This window comes from Molothrus ater, chromosome 9 (genome assembly GCF_012460135.2).
Source record: "Molothrus ater isolate BHLD 08-10-18 breed brown headed cowbird chromosome 9, BPBGC_Mater_1.1, whole genome shotgun sequence".
NCBI classification, from domain to species: domain Eukaryota; kingdom Metazoa; phylum Chordata; class Aves; order Passeriformes; family Icteridae; genus Molothrus; species Molothrus ater.
This window is the reverse complement of record NC_050486.2, coordinates 24,189,744-24,209,827: the sequence shown is the minus strand read 5'-3', so window position 1 is coordinate 24,209,827 and position 20,084 is coordinate 24,189,744. Positions and strand designations below refer to the sequence as shown.

At 39.6% G+C, this 20,084-nt stretch overlaps 1 protein-coding gene across 4 annotated transcripts in view; it reads left to right on the top strand.

Annotated features, from left to right (window-relative positions):
* The window catches only part of LOC118689748 (BEN domain-containing protein 5), an 884,006-nt gene that overhangs the window by 212,057 nt on the left and 651,865 nt on the right, over positions 1-20,084 (top strand). For all 4 annotated transcript variants that reach the window (XM_036388182.1, XM_036388181.1, XM_036388180.1 and 1 more), the window contains one exon: positions 6,681-6,775. In XM_036388182.1, the coding sequence (XP_036244075.1) occupies positions 6,681-6,775 (95 nt within the window). Of the gene's footprint in view, positions 1-6,680; positions 6,776-20,084 lie in introns of those variants that run through there.

Sequence of the window (20,084 nt, the reverse complement as noted above, 5' to 3'; positions counted from 1 at the left end):
GTTCATTGAAAAAGTTGCTGTTTTTCCAAAAAAAAGTTGAGTTGAGAAAACTTGGTCTCGTAATTTTTAAGTTCAACAGGTCATACAGAGAAGCCAGGTTAGTGGTCATTCCACAGCATGTGATTACACAGGGAGTAGAAATTCCTCTGAAAATCCTTTTGAAAGCTCTCTGCTGGAAGAGGGTCTTCTCCACAGTTTCCCCCTGCTATAGAACTTAGTGAAACCACTCATACAGCTCAAGGGTGCTGGGCTGGCAGCAAACCCAAGAATATCTCCCACACACAGACAAATACCACAATAAAGGCTAAACTAATTTAATAGTTAGCAAAGCATTATATCAGAGGTGTTGTTGTATTAAAATCCTTTGGGTCTCTTTTTAATGTTGCTCTTTGCAACATCCCAGACCTCAGCATTCCTCTCTTTCAAGTAACTAAATGAAGATCTCTTCCAAGGGAAAAACACTAATAATTCACGATCTGTAATACATTTGCTGCGTCACTTTCCTAAAATTTTGTTGTGTTGTAAAGACACGACAGTTTCCACTTAACAAGACACAGGTGCAGCTGATGAGCGAGGCTGGTGGAGCTCTCAGGGGTCCCCAGCATCCTCCCCCCTCTGAAAGTGAGAATTTATGTTCCCCTCCTGAGCATCAGCAGGTTTTGAAAGCTCCTTAGCTGAAGAGAAAAAGGCTAAATGCTGTCAATATTAAAAACTTTTCCATTTGAAAGGACAAGTGTTCCTACAAAGGGAAAAGAAAAGCATGGCTTATTTTAAAATGTTAGCAGTAATGAATGATTTAAATTTGAAAAGGTCAGAAAAACGCTATTTGTAAGTTCTCATTGGGGATTTTGCAAAGACCTGACTGTTATATTACTTGTTTTCTTCAGCATTGATAACAGTTGCAGGTGACACTTTTTTCTTGCCATTTGGAAGTCCCTCCAGTGTAATTTATTTTTGTACAGCTTTGTATAAGGTGCTTTGTCAGAAAAGATCCTAAAGACCTTCTGACTCAAATACCAAAATGCAGCACTATTTTTGGTGAGCAGGCAGCAATCCCGTGTTGCCACTTTCTCACATTCACAAATGGTGTCTCAAAATCTCACAAGTCATGATTTGGTTCATTTTTCTTTCTTTGTGGGTTTTTTTTTTCTTTCTCTCCTTCTGAAGTAGATCTGCCCTTTAAAGGGATGAAAACTTACATCTTTACCTTTTTTTAAAAAAAAGAAGGAAAGGATAACCAAGAATCTAGCCAAGGCAAGAACCCAACTCAAAAAAAGGTGCAAGTTTCAGGAATTCACAAAACGCTGTAATATCTAAAGAATCTACAGGAGAGGAAAGCAAGATCCAAGCAGCATAAGCGAGGCAGAGCCTCATGGTATCCACCACCTTTGGATTTTAATGTTCATTCAAAGAAAAGAAGCTCAGCTTAATTTCAGCTGAAAGGTCTTACTTAGTGCCCAGTTGTCTTATTTTGGCTGGTTAAATGAAGAAATTGTTCATGACTGACTTCAAACAATTGGTCCCCAGGTACTTTGATAGCTCATACTGGTAGCATTCAGCACTGTCCACTGAATTGAAATTGTTATGCCATTAATATTAAATATATGATATACATTTAAATATTTAATATATGAATGTTACATCAGTATTAAGAAGACTGACACTTCCTACTGCAAACCCTATTTTCAGTTAGTTAAAACTTCTCATACTTGTAATGATTTGACACAAAATTTTCCGTGCCAGGTGTCTGCCTCAGGCAGAATTTTGTGGTGTTCTATGGTGTGTTTGTTTTTTTTTTCCCTTTTAATGTCAGCCAGAGCTGCACATTTATTTCTGTGAGCAGCCAGCCAGGGAAAACCGTGCAAAATAAACCTGGAAGCCTTTTTGAAGGGACCTAATGTATCCTGATCCTGGGGGAAGGCACTTAACCTTTGTCAAAAGTGTGACTTTCTTTTGGAAACCTGCTTCAGTTGGAAAACCTGCTGGGAGCTGGGTGAACCCTGTGCTCCCACCAGCCTGTTGGAATATGATCCTCAATGCAACCATCCCCTCTCAGTGCCTTCAGCTCCAAACCAAAACCACCCTGCTGTGTGCTTGCTCCCCAAACAGCCAGCAGCTCCTTCCAGCACCAGTCAGGAAAACTGCTGGCAACAAGAGGAAAATGTGATGTATTTCAGCCACCTTTCCTCCTTTTATTCATGGCTCATCTTTGTCTTGCTCACCTTAAATATACCTTTATACCAGATTGTGCTTTAATTCCTGATGTAAGTTTGCAAAGGACTATAAGGAAAACTAGACATAAACTCAATTTCTATGTAAATTTTAAGGCTAAAGGAGGTACCAAGCTTTTCCTTTGTTTTCTGTCCCAGTGGTTTTATGAGCAAGATACCTTCAATTTCATACTTATTGCCCATGTTATGGAAAGAGGTCCTCCTCCTTCTTCTCTCAGTAGGCAGAACTTGCCTGCCTTGTCTCATGTTCTCCAACATCTGTCTCAGATTTGGCAGCCCAAGCCCAGAGCCTGAGACTGCAGCAGTTGTCTTCCCTCATGCTGTGAAGCCACAACACATCCCCAGGAGCATGGTTTGACTCGGTGCTCTCCTGAGAGGCTTTTCTGCATCATGCCTCTTCCACCTACCCAAAAATTGCAGATCAGTTTGTCAAAATAAGGAAATATACTTAAGATTTTATCCAAAATCTGAAGTGAAAGCAAAGAATTATTATTTCTGGTACAGCATCAGTTTGAACATTGCCTCTTTTAGTGGTATTCATACACTCCCAAATACCCAAGAAGTATTTTTATTGTAAAAATTTGCACCATTTTTCTCTGTATTGATGCTCTGGAGACCAGAAAAATTTCTAGGGAATTTTAAGTAGATTTAATCTCATTTTATTTTCTTGACATTTCTTAAATTCTTGAATACTCATTTTGGAGTATCTCAATTATATTGCTTATAAGAGGACAATCTTCTACATCTCTATAACTGATTTAATAATTCAGAATAGTGATAATTTTCTTGCAAAAGAGTGTTTAAATGTGCTCAGTTTGTTTTTAGTCCTTTTGCTCTTTACACTGCATAACTGGTGTGTTAAAGGATTATAAGTATAGACAGAAATTAGACTAAAAATTAGAATGTGCTCAGTTTGTTTCTATTCCTTTTGCTCTTTACGCTTCATAACTGGTGTGTTAAAGGATATAAGTATAGACAGAAATTAGACTAAAAATTAGATCTGTTCAGCAAAACTTTGATTGCTGTATCACAGCCTTTTATGGCAGCATTCAGTTCAAAGCTGTTTGCATACCTTATTGAGCAAGCTGCATATTTTTCCAGCATGTGTATCCAGTGTGCATCCTGTAGTCATTACATTTTTGCACACTCCACTGGCTGAGCTGCATGGACTATTTTAACCATCACCAGGAACACTTGACGGAGTTCAGCTGCTCATTTGAGTGCTTCGGTTTGTGTGCTTTATGACTTCAGTGGTGTGTGTGTGTTGATAAAGTTCTGCTCTGTGCTGTTAAATCTTTGGTTCTGCCAATCTAGCTCGGTGCCATGCTGGGGGAATTGCACGCGTTGCTGAGCGCTCGCTCCGCGCTCGGAGCGCAATAATCGGCAGTGTTTTGTTAAATGAGCTGCATATTTTTGTTTTTATATACATTGCTTACCCAGTTGTGTACATTTGCCCAACTCATTATACAAAATAAGCTTGATTGGAATAAGAACATTCTCTACCAGCTGTCTGCTCTGAGTCAGTATGTAACAAAATTAGCAACTTTCCCTTTCCAACAGTGACATGATTGCATCCAAAGTTTAAGGCAATTGGTTTGGAGATCTTGTTTGTTTCATTCACTCCATGCAAACATCAAGATTAACAAACCAATTTGTTGCAACTTAATTTGTTTTCAAAAATATGAACAGAGTTAAGTAACAGAGGAAAATCTGAGCATTCTAATAGAGGGAAATGTTTCTATGTAGAGCATAAAGCATGTAGAGACCTGAATACCATTCTGTAACTTAAAGCCATCCATTATAAACATTAGATGGAAAATAACTGGAGACCTCTCAAAGTGGATATTTCATCAGATAAGCAATAGCCTAAATACCTAAAATTACAAACATATCATTCTGTAAATTTAAGTGCATTCTTTTATCCAGAGTCATAAAAATAAGTTCATCTCATGACCACTCACTAGAAAATGTCAAAATCAAAATACATGAAAACTCTTGTGCTGGGATATGTAGTTTCCCTACTGCCTTTGGTGCAAAATTGAATTACCACCTTCAAAAAAGTGATTTTCTCAACTTTCTAGTTTTTCATGTCAGTTCTAGTCAAACCTACAGGTTTTTTTTAGCTTTTGCTTTTACTGATTGGCAGAATTTGCAGCATAGACGTATGTGCTCCCATTCACAAAACCTTCAGCACTACCTTACCTCAAAAAAACTTAATTTTTCTAGAGTACAGAGCCACTTAGGACTATGCAGTTTACCTGGCCTCCTACCTGTCCCATATGAAAAGATAAATGTGCCTGCTTCCTGTTTGTGTCCCACTGCTGATTCCTTTCACTTTAATATTCTCACTCCCTATTGCCTGAGCAGACTGCCTGGAAGGTCCAGATTTGTTTTTGCAAAGTTGCAAAATATGAAAGCTTATTGTTTTAGTCAAAAATTGTTTGAATTTTAAACAGTGATCAATCGGTTCTTGGGCTTCTTGTGGACCATTATGAAAGGTGCCAATGTTACAATAGTTTGCTCTAAAAGAAAAGTGTGAATATAATTTTTAGTGGTTTGTCTTCACTTCTACTTTTAAAAAAACAAAGTTAAAGAGAGATACAAATTGAATGCATCACTATATTGTGGACTGTTTTATAAAAACTAATTTAGACTTCATATTTTGTTTTCTTGGAATATATCAACATTGGGTATCAAAAGAGTACAGCAAATGAGGGATACTGCATTTGCCATCTGAAAAGTCAGTGTTCTCCATGAGATGAGCTAGATCCAATTTAGATTTTCTTAACAGAGACAGAATAAGTAATTTTGTATGAAATGACTTGAAGCAGACAGATGGTAAAGAAAAAGGTTTTGTCTCTGTTTTCTCTTGTCTTCTCCCTGCATTAATTTGCTTTTAGTATCAGTCCATTACCCTTAAAGATCTAAATTCTAGTCTTCCCTTGACCTATTAAATGTCATCTTCAGTTTCCCCAAAGTTTTAGTTTAAACTAAGATCAGATTTAGAATATTTTTTTCTTCATATTCAAACAACTGATGGCTATGTGCAATATCTGGGTAGGTATCCTGTACACTTCTTGCAAAGGAAAATTCTTCCTTTTGCCAGGGGAAGAGAAATATTCCTATCTTTGGGGAAAAAAAAAAATCAGAATTTTTTTTTTTTTTTTTTTTTTTTTTTCTGCTGCTGCATGAGGGCTAAGAAGGGTGGGGGACCAAGTGTACCCTTGTCAGTTTGCAGATGACACCACCTTGGATGGGAGTGTTGATGTGCTGGAATGCAGGAAGGCTCTGCAGAGGGGTCTGGACAGGATGGATTGATCAACCAAGGCAAATTGTATGAAGTTCAAAAAGGCCAAGTGTCAGGTCCAGCCTTTGGGCCACAACAATCCCTGTGGTGGCTGGAAAACTGCCTGGGGAAAAATGCCCTGGGGGTGCTGCTCAGCAGGGGCTGAACATGAGCCAGCTGTGCCCAGGTGGGCAGGAAGGCCAGTGGCACCTGGCTTGTCCCAGCAATGGTGGGGCAGCAGGAGCAGGGCTCTGACTGTGCCCCTGTCCTGGGCACTGTGGGGCCACACCTCGAGTGCTGTGTCCAGCTCTGGGCCCCTCATGCCAAGAGGGACATTGAGGGGCTGGAGCGAGCCCAGGGAAGGGCAGCGGGGCTGGGGCAGGGTCTGGAGCACAGGTCTGGTGAGGAACAGCTGAGGGAGCTGGGGGGCTCAGCCTGGAGAACAGGGGGGTCAGAGGTGACCTTACAACTACGTGGAAGGAGGTTGTAGCAGGGTGGAGGTCAGTCTCTTCTCCCAGATAACAAACAATAGGACAAGAGGTTTTATCAGAGGTTTTAGATTGTATATTGGGGAAAAAAAATCTTCACTGAGAGGGGTGTTAAGGATTGGAACTGTCCACTAAGGGAAGTGATCACCTTCTCCAGAGGGATGTGGATGTGGTGCTCAGGGACATGGTTTAGCAATGGACTTGGCAGTGCTGGATTAATAGTTGGACTTGATCTTGGAAGTCTTTTCCAACTTCAGCAATTCTATATTTCTATCCTACGGTTCTGTGAAGCAGTTAGAAGGTTTTCACAAGGAATGCTACCCCATCTCCCAGGTTTCCATCCATCTCTGTAATGTTAACTGCAGCACACTGGACTAGCTCTGCTCGTTTTTTTGTCTGGCTAAAATTCCTACTGAAAAATCAGCGTGCTAAATTAAAAACATATATTTCACATGTATCAATGCAGTGTGAAACAACATGGACATTTTAAATACTTGGAACAGGCAGGATATCCATTATCTGAGTCTATGGAGAATACCAATAATTCATAAGCTACACATCTATTGCATATGTTATCTGTGTATATTTTTATGCATACCAGTATAGACAGCATATGTAGGAAGTCTTTCAGAATTTATACCTGATCTCTTTTCTTTTCCTTTTTTTCCCTTCCAGAGAGTAATTTTCAATGTTGTCAACTTCAGTAAAACAAAAAGCCTCTACAGAGATGGGATGGCTCCAATGGTGAAATCCACAAGCCGACCAAAATGGTGAGTTACTCTCTTAAAGAGTTAATGAGATAAATGTGTTTTTCTTGGCACTTGGACCAAAGACCGCATGGTTGAGGAGCACTTTTACCTGAGAGTATGAGAACCTTGATGCAGCAGTGTTGTGAGGACAGGTTCTCTTTGGAACAGATGTGAATTTGAATTCTTGAGGCCTTTGTAGTGCCTTGTTTCAAGTGCCATGACTGAAGGGATGTTCATTTGAGCAAACTGAGCAGTCAGGGCTTGGGACAGATTGTTTTACAGCAACTGTCCAGTTCTTAAGAGAGCAATTGTACCATTTTTCGCCTGCATTAATGTCCCAAAAAAAACCTGCAAATATTATGGGAGATGGACTGGGGTTGGTCTGGTTTGGAAAAGCTGCTTGGAATTGTTCTGCCTTTTTTGGGATGGCTGGAGTTTGGTGCGGGAATGTGAGCTCTGAGCTCTGCCACGTGAGTTGACCTCATGTGAATGAGCAGTGCCTGGTCTAAGGCAGAGGGAGGCCAAACAACCTCATCATCAGCTACATAAAATGTACAAAATGAGAACTCATGTGCATATTAAACATGTGAATACCCATATAGATTGTACATTTTCTCAAAGCAAATGTAATGAAACATCTACTGTGAATAATAATATGTAAATCTAGTGAGTCTGAATGCATGCAAGACTCCCAAGAATTATTTGATTTGCCTTTGCCAGGAGACTTGTTTGAATATGGATAGTGAGGTTAGGCCAGAGGTGTACAGTAAGTTATTCTTGTCAGCCTCCACAGCTGCTACTTTTTATTGGTTAATTAGTAATACATTTGATCAAGCTGGACATTATCTGGGCTTTGTGAATATATCTTTCTTAAATGCTTCAACTGTCACAAATTTTCCACTCACAAGATGGAAATGGTGGTCATAAGATTGTGCTCATTGTGTGGCTTCCTCTTCATATGACCAGCAGAATGGATATTTGGCTTTTTGTCTAGATGGCAAGGTCATATGGACAAAAGAACTGACTCACAGTACAGTTAGTGGATTGAGTCAATTCCAGCTCAATAGGAACATGTAATAACATTGAAAATTAATTTAAAAAATCCATTGCATTTAGTGTTTTTGTAGCAAAAGCCATGTTAATTGTGTTTACTATTTAACTTCAGAAAAATCTTTTGGGGCATTTCAGGGCCACATTTATCAAGCATATTTTAATCATCTTTCAAAACCTTTGGCTTCTCTCACTGGGGTCTGGTATTTGCAGCTGAGTGTATTGTGTTTTAAGTTTATCTATAAATCAGATATTGCTTTCATACAAATTTTATGCCTTACTTTGGTTTCAAATTAAAGTGTAAATCTTACAAAACAATGCAAAATGGACTTATTTTTTTAGAACATAGAGGCTCCTTCACTATTTTTAAAACAGATTTCTCTTCAATTTCCCTGGAGATCTATTTATTTTTGTGTTTTATATTTTTAGAGGATGTATTTTGCTCCCATGAAAGTGAGGAATGAATAACATTGCCTGAAGCCAGGCACAGTGTAGGCAGCAGGTGCTGAGCAGCTTCCTTTTACAGGGCTACTACCACACTTTAATCCTGTTTCAAAAATTCAAGATGTAATTTTTTTCTTTAAAAAGATGATTATTCTATTAAGATATTTTTATTTTTTCTAATAGTCTGCATATGAAAACATCTTGCTCTGCTTTGAAGGTGCACATTAATTCATACTGTTATCAGGGACCTTGGTGATATTGGGGTCTACTCAGTATAATTTTCTGTCTTGATGTTAATAGGATTTATGCATGTGTTTGCCAAGTGGGAAAACATATATATTATTTTTGGATATATGAGCTCTATCAGGGCTGTCTTCCATTTGGATTATGCCTTTCACAGTTACCTCTGTATCTGTTTCCATGGCATTCTAGTGCAACCTGTAAACAAAATTTTCTCTTTCTCTGTTTGCTGAAATAGGATTTAGCAGCAGTGGCAGCTGCTGTTGCAGCACACAGGTGGCTGTGGTCCTTGAACACGAGCAGGGCAATATCCAGCTGCATTGATTGGATCCTGTTTGATGTTTTGTATGTACTACTCTTGTAAGCAATACTGGATCATTCAACGCTGCAAAAGTGCTGAGCTCTACATGAGGGGAGGAAGGTGTGGAAGGAGACTATTGGAACTCTCCACCTCATATTAGGGTTTATGTCAGCATAGCAGTTTTTGTGGGCACAATGTAATTAAATTAGAAAATGATATATTAATTAAAAAAGCTGAAGAAATGCTAAAGGTTTTAAAATCCAGTTAAAGGGAAGATTACCAGTAGCCATGGGCTACAAATACTCTGTGGCTCAGGCTTCATCTCTGAACTCCTCTTTATGAAATATTTGAGGAATTAATCATTATTGTGCCTGTATTTGTTCTGTACCAAAACTCACCCACTGATAGGCACACTCTGACCCCACTGATAGGCACAACCATGTGTCACACATAACTACTCCACTCCCTTTTTAGATGATCAATTTTTATTTTTAGATGATAAAGTGTCTGTTTTCCTTTTTGCATTTGAGAGATATAGGTACATTATCCCTCTTAATAAAAGATGTTCAGGCCTGAGTTAAGGCTTTTTTGATTTAAACGAAAACTCCTCCTGTATTCAGGCTAGAATTTGACTGTATTGCTCACAAACCCCTGCATATCAAAAGTAGATTGGCCTCCAGAGACTGTGAATTTTAATATTTGTTTTGAATGTGGTTATGCAAACATGGCTCCGAGCTTTGCAACACTTTGTGAGTTTGATTCTTGACTCTGGAACAAATTGCTGCCAAGTGCTCTTGAAGTAGAGAGTGTGTCAAACAGAGATCAACGTTTTTGACCTGTATTCTCTTGCCCTGTGGGGTAAGATCTTTAAATGCAGACAGCATCAAGGTTCAGCTCAGTGTTACTGATGTAAATGGAGTATATCACTGTCATCAAAGCACTCTATGTGGACACAGATGTTCTGGTGTTGACATATTCTTCTCTTTTGAAGCAAGGCCAAACATTTCCAGTAATGAGCTACTGGAAAAGAGGAAGCAGTAGGGATATCCTTGAGGGATAAGGAAAAATATAGGTTTCACTGTAAAGAAAAAGATTTCTTAAAAAAAAAAATTAAAGCCTGGAAAAAAAATCTGATTAAAATGATGCATATGTTTTCTCCACATTTGGTCATGGACACTAAATAGTAAGGGATTATATCAGTTGTATCAAATTCACTGCATTGAAGCACAGCTCACATATAGAAATACAGCAATGTGTCACACCTTGTGACATCAGTTGTGTACTGGACAAGATAAAACTCAAGATTTTATTACAAACCAGGGAAATAGGCTGTGTCACTTTAACATTTTGCTTAAAATTTACTATTGCACCAAGATTTTAGAGAATTGGAGGGTATTTTAAAATCAAAAATTGCAATATATAAATTTTTTAATATAAAACCTCAGTATCATAGAGACCTGTTCTGATTTGCCTGTGTCTGTTTTTCCTGTTTAGTGGATGTGAAGAATTTGAAGGGAGATGGATTTGAGGAAATTGAATTTTTGCTGTGTGTTGTGGACTTTGTGCTGTAATCCTATTTTTCTTTGCTGCTTGATTTAAGTATGACATTATTTTGTTGCAGTTTCTTAATCATGTTTTTACACTAAGAGCTCTGTCTTTGGAAGTAAAGGTAGTAAAAAAGCCTGCCATGTGGGCATAGCAGTAGAAGACTATCTAAGTACATATACTGTACTAATTTATTGATTGCACAAAGTTTTACAAGTTTCTCAAAGTTAAATAGAAGAGTGAATTGTTCGAGAGGCAGCAGATTTTCCAAATGATGAAGTGAGCAAATATTCCCTTTGGGCAGAGAACAGCTATAACTCTTGATTATTCAGTGTGAGCATTGCCTCATTGGGGACATTAGTTTTTCAAATTGTGCTAATCTTTTAAAAGTAACAACTGGCCACTCATCACCTTAGGTATTTCAGCAAGATCATGTGCAAAACTCTAATTAGTATTTATAGAACAGCAACTCCTCCCAGTAGAATAGTAGCAGTAGCTGGCAAATATCTGGTTGACACCTGTTAAGTCTTTAGACATCCATTGTATGTTATTCTGCATTTCAAATGAGTAGAGAGCAGTAGGTGAAGTCCCCATAATTAAGGGATAAAGGATAATAAATAACATGGCTCTTGAGTGGATGAACACAAGGTTAAAGGCTGTTCTGCAGTTTTGATGCTGTATTTCAGGAACTGTTTATTTGTAAGTAATAATGCTAGCTAAAATATTATTGAGCCTTCAGCATACGGAGGATTTATGTCTAGATCTAAATGTGTTTTGTTTATAATGTCAGATTTCAAACTGCTTCTTGGCAAAGCAGCTGCTTCTTCCCTGTCTTTTATCTCACTCAGCAGTGATGGCTTTTAACTGGGTAGGCCCCTTCCCCAGCAAGCACTCTGCTACCTCTGCTGCTAAAACATCTACTGCTAAATGCTCACAACACATTGCTTCTGAAGTGTTTTTCTTTTCCAGCAAACCTGGAAGAACAGAAAAACTTCTGGGTAATTAATTCAAATTTGAATCTTTATGTATCTTGGTAAATATTGTCATGATGAGGAATTTTGGTAGACATCAAGAAAAGCAATGTAAGTTTTATGAACAATACTCCCATATGTTCCATTCATCAGAAGGGGACAAGTCTGAGAAAATCTGAATTTTGAGTAGCTAAAATGTGTTGCTTCTTGCCAAGTTTCTTTAACATTTGTGTCTACAATGCAGTGTTACAATCACTACCATGTCTACCAGGCTGCATTATACATTCTGAGACTTTCAGCAGCATTTTTAGTATGTATTTATATATCTTTAGCCATAAGATAAGCTGTTTGTGAAATGAGCTGTCATTTGTGGTGAAACAGTTTGAGAATAAAGCACTAAATATATATATAGCTTGCTAATCTGAAAGACTAAAACTGCTTACTATAAAATATGTGGCAGGCTGGGGCTAGTGATAACATCACCTGAATTTAGGTGAGGAAGATGAACAAGCTGTTAGCATTACCTGATTCCTTCCTTGGCCTATTTTACAACTTTGGCTACTCTCGGAGGTTTGTTCTTTTGCCAGCTCTGTGATGTCACGTGTGCTTGCTCCTGCTTTCCCGAGGGATGTGGTGAGAATGCTTTTGGAGGCTCAGGAATGTGTCCCGTGGCACAGGTGGGTGTTGGTGCAGCCCCTGCCAGGGGCAGCTCCAGCTCCTCCCTCATCCTGCACAGCTCTGCACGGGAGCACCAGGCTGGGAGTGGGCCCAGGGTAAAACCAAGCTTTCAAGGAAGAGAAAGAGGATTTAGTCTTGGTCTGGGTCATGGCAGAGATCCAAAATCAGCTGTACAGCTCCAGCCACAGGAGCAGTAAGGGAGTTGGGAACCAGTGGCTGAAGCAGGGACGAAGGATTGGGGTAGCAGCTCCCACAAAAATGCCTTGGGAACTGTCTGGGGAACCACAGGCTTAATTTCAATAACTTGTAGCATTTTATTTGGAGAGCATAGGGGGAAAGGCATTTCAGTATCAACCTTTTGATATCCCAATTTGAGTGAAAAGCAGAAGCTTTGTCTTGGTCTTAGTGCAGCTCTTTGGCAGAAAATAAGATCTTTTTAGACAGGTTTCAGGTTGCCATGTATATTAAAGTGAAATAACTGCCAATCCCTGGGTAAATTAATGTTTGTGTGAATCTTGCAAAATAACAAAAGAAACAGTTCCAACCTCTCTACAAACCTGTAAAAGAAACACAGTTATTTCCTCTTTCTCAGCTCAGCAAAGGTGGTTTTTCCTGGATGTAGAGAGGAGATTCCATGGCACTGTTATTAACAACAACTTTTGTGGAAATAGAGGAGATATTATATTCTGCTGAAACAATGTTTGAGTCAGATCCCAAAATTAATTGTTTATTGTGTAGATTAATGGGATTAAATTTGTGTCAAGAAAGTAAGTTACATTTTATTGGAGAGATACTTCACTGCAAATTTAAGATGGAATTATGTTGGAGAAAACTAATAACAAAGAAATTAATATAAAGAAAGGCAAATGAGTTTTAGGATTCAAAGAGAAAATGAAGAAGTTCCAAAGGCTGCTATGCCATAATGAAAAACCCCAGCTGTTTTATATGTATGTGTGTGTTTCCTCATCATTTATCTAACTGATCTCCTATAAATCAATTTATTTAGATTACAGCAGAGTCAAAAGGCCCCAGCCAGGATCAGGACTTATTGTGCTTAGTGTTGTGGAAACATATAAACAGACAAAGTCCTTTTTTAAAGTTGTGAAAATTTTATGATTGATTTCAGTAAGAGCAAAGTTAGGCCAATACTGAGCACTTCTGAAAACTCCATCCTTAAAGATTTATTCCAAGCAGTAACTGTTTAAAAAATGACATACTGCTTACATAAGAGTCTAAATATTTGATGGTTATAGTATTTACATCTAAAACACCAGAGGCTATGTGCTTTAATACCTCAATCTGTTTCCCATATTCTCTGTCAACATGAGTTCCCTGCATTGATTGAGGGCACTCTGTGATCCCTAAGGTTGTATTCATGAAAGGTTACCCTTGGCACTACTTTATTCATGAAAGGTTTGAAGCCCATAGGAAACAAATGAGTTTGTTCCTGTTAGGTGCATTTTTGTCATCTATAAATACTTAATTACTGGGGTTCTGATGAGAACTTCAAAAAAATCTTAAAAGCATACAGCTGTGTGGAAATAGCTCCCCCATCACTGGTGCAAACCACAATGAAATTTGCAGTTGGGAGATTTTGTGGCAGTTTGAAACAACTGAATTGTAGGTTTTTCCCACTACAGTCCATGGTATTGAGTTTAATAGCTGCAAAATATGACCAGAGCCATGCATTATATCCCATCCTGAAACAGGTCATTCTCTCTCCTCAGGTGATGGGCATTTGGTGGAACTGATTGCATGAAAAGTGTTCACAGAACTGGGTCCCTAACCTTGGCAGGTTTAACAAAAAGTACATAAAATTGAAGCTTTTTTCTCCCTGAAATGAGTCTGTAAGTTAGATAAATATGGGCAGCACTGAGCTCAAAGTAGAGTCAAACTACCAAGAGGACATTGCAGCTTTTCATTGCAATTTTATACTTTGGACTAATGGAGTGAAGCAGAATGAAAATCACCTCTGTTAAGAATGGCATTTATCAGCTGTAAGTACTTAGTAGTAAGAGCTCTACACAGACAAAGCTGAGAGTCACCAAGAAATGTACTTGAAAATCAGACTGTTAACACAAGACTACACAAATAAGAGCCAAAAACTGTAATCAGAAAATGTAACATCTCTTTAAGAATCTTTTAATGGTCTGAAGAGTGCTAGACAAGTTGAATTTAACAAGATGTAATAACCTATGACATAATATAATTGAGAATGCACCAGGACGCAGCACAGGCAGGTTAAATTTTGGCTTTCCTTCACTTAGCCTTGCAACTTTAAAGATCTTTCAACACAGGGTTTTAAAAATACATAGTCCTGTTTAAATTTACATATGACATAAAAGCATAGAATGTGCAATACATCAGAAATACAATTCTAAGCAAAGTTAGGGCTGAAACATCCAGCCTAATATTTTTAAATGTTTGTTTGAATCATTAACAACAAAGTTTTTTATTCATTTGCTGTGAAGAAACAATGTTTAGTGCAGAGGAAAAGGTGTGAACTTCTGATAAAAGTGAGACCCTTATCGGGCCCTTGCCTTATATTCGAGGTGGTAAAAGTCAAAGCAATGAGTTCAATTTCTCTTTTAATAGAAAATAAAATAGGAGACAAAAACATTTTGCTGTACTGTGGAAATTGAGAACTGTAGAGAAAATAAGCAGTAAATAAATATGGCAAGTGATAATGCAGGATCAGAACATTAAAATAATAGGTGCTGTATATTGAACTTGGACTCATGGGATTCAACAGTTGTATACAAACCCAAAAGATAAAAATCTGGGTTTTATGCTGTGATTACTAGGGATAAGTTATGAATTAACTTCTGTATGATATGGCACAGGTTTGAGAGAATTAAAATTTAATGATAATACAATAGGGATAAGATCTTTCCTGTATCTCTAGATGCTGAGGCAGTGCTTAAAGTTTGTTTTTTAAAACTGCTTCAAGTAGGATTATTGAATTCCAGCTTGAAAGTGAAACTTTGTCTTCCTGCTTCACTATATTAAGCATCTCTGAGATTGAAAACCTAGCAAGAGCTCTCCTAGTGTGATTAGAATGTATCCAATATTTTTTGGCAGCAAATACTAATTCCAATCATTCTGTCTAGTACTGCTCAGGCAGCACGAGGATAACTGGCTGTCAGATGTTTTGGGTAATGGAAAGGTGAGGCTCCAGGCTCTCAGGGGAAAGCTGGCAGCTTTGCTGACAGTTCCCTGCCTCTGGAAAATCAGAGTGCTGCTGGGGAGGGGATGGGCTGTGCTGGGTGAGTGGTCTGGGCAGGGCTGGTTCTTGGCTGGAACAGCATCCCTGTGGAAACCACGGATCTTTGGCAGAGGTCTGAACCACGCAGAGCCTTCATTACCACCCTCAGGTTTCCTTACAGTTTTCTCTGCCTTCTGCTGAGCTCCTCTGGCTGGGATGCAGGGCTGGTTTACCATTATGGGCTCCTGGGGTATTGGGAAGCTGGTCTGAGGCATTTCCTGGTACCTGGGGTGGCATTCCCAGGCTGGACATGCCCACAGCTGGGCTGTGCAGGTGGGTGGGGTGAGCCATGAAGGTGGGTGAAGGAGAGACATGCAGGTGAGCAGTGCAGATGGGCAGTGCAGGTGGGCAGTGCAGGTGGGTGAGCAGTGCAGGTGAGCAGTGCAGGTGGGCAGTGCAGGTGGGCAGTGCAGGTGTGTGGGCAGTGCAGGTGGGTGAGCAGTGCAGGTGAGCAGTGCAGGTGGGCAGTGCAGGTGGGTGAGCAGTGCAGGTGGGCAGTGCAGGTGGGTGAGCAGTGCAGGTGGGCAGTGCAGGTGTGTGAGCAGTGCAGGTGGGTGAGCAGTGCAGGTGTGGTGAGCAGTGCAGGTGAGCAGTGCAGGTGGGCAGTGCAGGTGAGCAGTGCAGGTGGGTGAGCAGTGCAGGTGAGCAGTGCAGGTGAGCAGTGCAGGTGGGTGAGCAGTGCAGGTGGGCAGTGCAGGTGTGTGAGCAGTGCAGGTGGGCAGTGCAGGTGGTGAGCAGTGCAGGTGGGTGAGCAGTGCAGGTGGGCAGTGCAGGTGAGCAGTGCAGGTGGGTGAGCAGTGCAGGTGAGCAGTGCAGGTGGGTGAACAGTACAGGTGAGCAGTGCAGGTGGGTGAGCAGTGCAGGTGTGTGAGCAGTGCAGGTGAGCAGTGCAGGTGGGTGAGCAGTGCAGGTGAGCAGTGCAGGTGTGTGAGCAGTGCAGGTGTGTGAGCAGTGCAGGTGAGCAGTGCAGGTGGGTGAGCAGTGCAGGTGAGCAGTGCAGGTGAGCAGTGCAGGTGTGTGAGCAGTGCAGGTGAGCAGTGCAGGTGTGTGAGCAGTGCAGTGCCCACCCTCAGGGCTGTACCTGCTGCAGATGATTCAAAGCAGCCCCTTGGGGAGACAGGGGCTCTGAGGCAGGAGGGGAGCCCTGCACGTCCCGGCCAGGGAGGGATTCCTCAGCTCCTACACCACAGCAGTGTGTGAGCCCTTTATCTGATTTTGTCTTTTAACAATGATGGGTGTGTGGGAAGTGTTAAAAATGTTGACAAAGAAGCCATAAAGTGTTTATTTTAGCTGGACTGCTTTGTTGGAAAGAAAGTGCCCCGCGTGTGGCTGGGCTGCGGCCTACCTTGGGGCACCTCCCTTAGGGGCTGCCTTGTGCCCTTTTCTAGGCTTATTCTCTGCTTTTTCCCCATTCTGTGCCCTTGCACAGACACTGCCAAGCCCCATGAGAGGCTGACATCCCTGGTGAGTGGCTGTGGGACTTGCTGGCACAGCCTGTCCCATCAGAGGTACCTGTAGGTGTGTGAGCAAGGTGTGTGTGCTCACTCTGCTGCCATCTGCCCCAAAACGTGTGGCCAAAGGAACTGTGTCATGAGAAGCACAGTCATGAGCAGAAAGTGTCCTCTCAGCAGCTCAAGATTAGACTTTCATTAAGGATTGGCTGTTAATTTATGAGGGACTTGTAACAGGTAACTGGACCTGTAGTAAAATGACATGAAATGGTAAAATTAGTAACTTCCCTAACAGGGAATTGCTATTGAGATTGGGGAAGAAAATGGTGTTTCTGTTTGTTTTTTGTTTGAAAACATCACTGTTTTTTATCCTTTCTGAGGTGCTGCTGTAAAAATGCTGAATTCATTCTATGGAGAATTCTTTTGGAATTGTTTATTGGAAATATGTGATACCATTTACAAAATTTATAGGCAGGGACATTTCAGCTCAAGATAAAGAGATTCAACTTAAAAGGATAGATTTACCAAAGAAAGAAACTGAGGAATATCCAAGTTAAAATAACATACTCTGCCTTTTAATATGTGATAAAATCCTCTCCTAATATTTTTCCTAGTGGAATTAAAAAACACCAGTACCCCATGGCTTCACAATCAGAAGTGATATAATGATTTAGCTTTGATAAGAAAAAGACGTTTTCCCCGTCTGCTATGGTACTGGATACTTTAATGTTCTTATGGTTGTTTTTTAAATGCCATTCAGTCAATGAAGGGGAGTCATGTAGCATGTGTATTTTTCTGTGTAGTTTTTTATTAAACATAATTCCCTGAGCTCTCCTGAGGGACTGTCTCTATCCTGGGGGTACTGGTGGAAAGGATTGTGATGCCAATCCTGCCCAGGAAGTGTTTGGCTTGTTTCAACTCTGTGAACTTGAGGAATGACTCAGCCAGGGGAAAAGTGCTGCTGCATGTGCAGTCAGAAGGGCTTTACCTTCAGGAGCAGCTTCTGTAGCTAAAAGCAAAGATAAGTAGGGAAGGAAACACATTCAGATTCACTGAGTGTTAACCCCTGCAGGGGAAAAGCTGATTCTTGCTTTGAAAGGAGAAAAAAAGAAAAAAAAAAAAGAGAAATACTGTGTGTGTACCTGGTGAAATGAAGGGGTATTGATTTAGGTGGGAATGATGGATATAAATAGACTTTTCTGTATAAGTTAAAAAACAAACAAGCTACAAACCCTGTGCTGTATGTCACGCTCTTCAAGAATACATGTTCATGTTAACTGTTACATTCCTGCCTGAAATCTGGGGGTTTTAAAACCAGAAAATTATTTACAATCAGAGAGTGTTCACCTGGAGGAAATTTCCAAAAGAGTGGAAATTTCCCAGCTGATGTGAGGTACTTTTAAATCTGAAGTTGACATCTGTGATCTGTGTAGCTGCAGTCTTTGAAAAGAGTCTCAGAGTACAGGCAAGTGAATAGAGCATTCTGGATTTGTCATTTCTAATACTCATCAACTTGTTTCTGTGTGCTATGAAAGTACAGAAACCAATAACCCAGATGAATCATAAATGTCTGGGGTGGGTGTGTTGGTATTTTTGTGTAGGGATGCTCCTTCAGTTTGTGTCCCTTTTCTTTTGGCAAAGAATTCCAAGTTTTCACTAAGGAACTGGGCTTTACAAGCATATCTGGGTAGCAGGAAGTGAAGGAGTGGATACAAAGGGCAAGAAAATAGTAGCCTGGAGTGAAATGTGACTGTGCCTGGGGCCTCTGGATCCTAAAATTTAAAAGGGAAATAAATTACATGTTGACTGCATGTTCTCCTATATAGAAAAGAAACAGCCAACTGAGCCATAAGCAAGGCTGGAAAACTGTATTTTAGTTGTCAGCAGCTGCTGCACAACAGAACAGAGTGTTTGCGTTCACAGTACTGCCACTGTGTGGTTTCCCCTGAAATTCTGCAGGTAAGGAAAGCTCTTCTCCAGCAAATTATCAACATACTCAAAGCAGCAGCAGGTGTGGGAAGGAGAGTGATGGCAGTGAAAATGGCATGGTGCATTTCCAAAGGTTTGCTTTTTTAGTTTTAGTTTTGATTTCAGTTTGCCTTCCTTGAAGGAGGGATTTCATGCTTGAAAAGTTTCTGCCTTCCAAATATAGGTGTTCAGCACAACCTGATATTTCAATACCCTCATATTTACAGTTGAAACTGAAGGTTTCCTTTTGTTCTTTGTTTCAAAGGTTGGTATACAATTTTAGGTCCAAACCAAACTTGTTATTAGAGTTTCTTTTGAAGGTTTCAGTTCTTGGAAAGTATAGTGCAATGAAATAAAGATATCCCTTGACAGAATCTTGTGCTAACATAAATAAAGGCTGTTTGTAGCTTTAATTTAACATGTAATTAATAAAAGCTATCTCTCTTGAAGCCACCAAAAATGTGAATTAATGTTTAGAAAACCTTCTGGTAAGTGAAGCTGAGATACTTTCTAGCAGATGCACAACATTTACAAGTATCACTAATATGATCTGCCTGACAGCATGAGCCACATGCATGAGAGCTTAATGATCACTAATGCCTCAGTAAAAGCTATTTATTGGAGTATATTTTCTAAGATATACCTTTAAGTAGAGATACTTGATATTTTGAGTTCCAGTGTGCTTCTGTACTAGTTTCTCATGTTGGTATTCTACCATTTTTGCATTGGTAGGGAATTAAAAACACTTTAAAAATATAAAAAAAGCCTTCTGACCCTAAGTGACACAATACAGATATTGTAGTCAAGGTCAAAAAATATAATTTATGTTGATTTTATTAAAATATAGATACATAAAATATATCCTGTTACTGTTCTAGTGGTAAATCAGACTTGAATCTGGAGAGTTTTTGAAAAGTACTAATTTTTTACCTTCACTTTGTGCAAGATTCTGCTGGATATCTTCCATCTTAATTTCATATGAAACAGTTGTAGTTTTGAAATGCTGGTCAACTACTCTTTTTTTCCTATGTATAAGACTGCAACATAGTAAAATGTCTCTTAATTTTTCCTATTATATCTAAATGCAACAATATAAATATTCCTATTATAATATCCTATTATATCTAAATGCAACAATATATGCCAGAGTTAGAAAATCTGGAAGCTAATTGTGAACGGCAGTGTCTCTGAAATTGTTTTACTTCTCCTGTCCTTCTCCTGTTTAATACTGGATTTCCTCGAATGTGAGATGTGAACTTCACAAAGCTGGGCCTTGGAAACAAGGATGTTACAGCTGTGAAAATCCAGTAGTGTTCAGAAGCTGGTCATGGATTCAGTTACAGCACAGCAACAATAAAATAAAATAATTGTGATGCTTTTGTTTGTTTGTTTGTTTTGCAAAGGAGCAAAGTTTTTA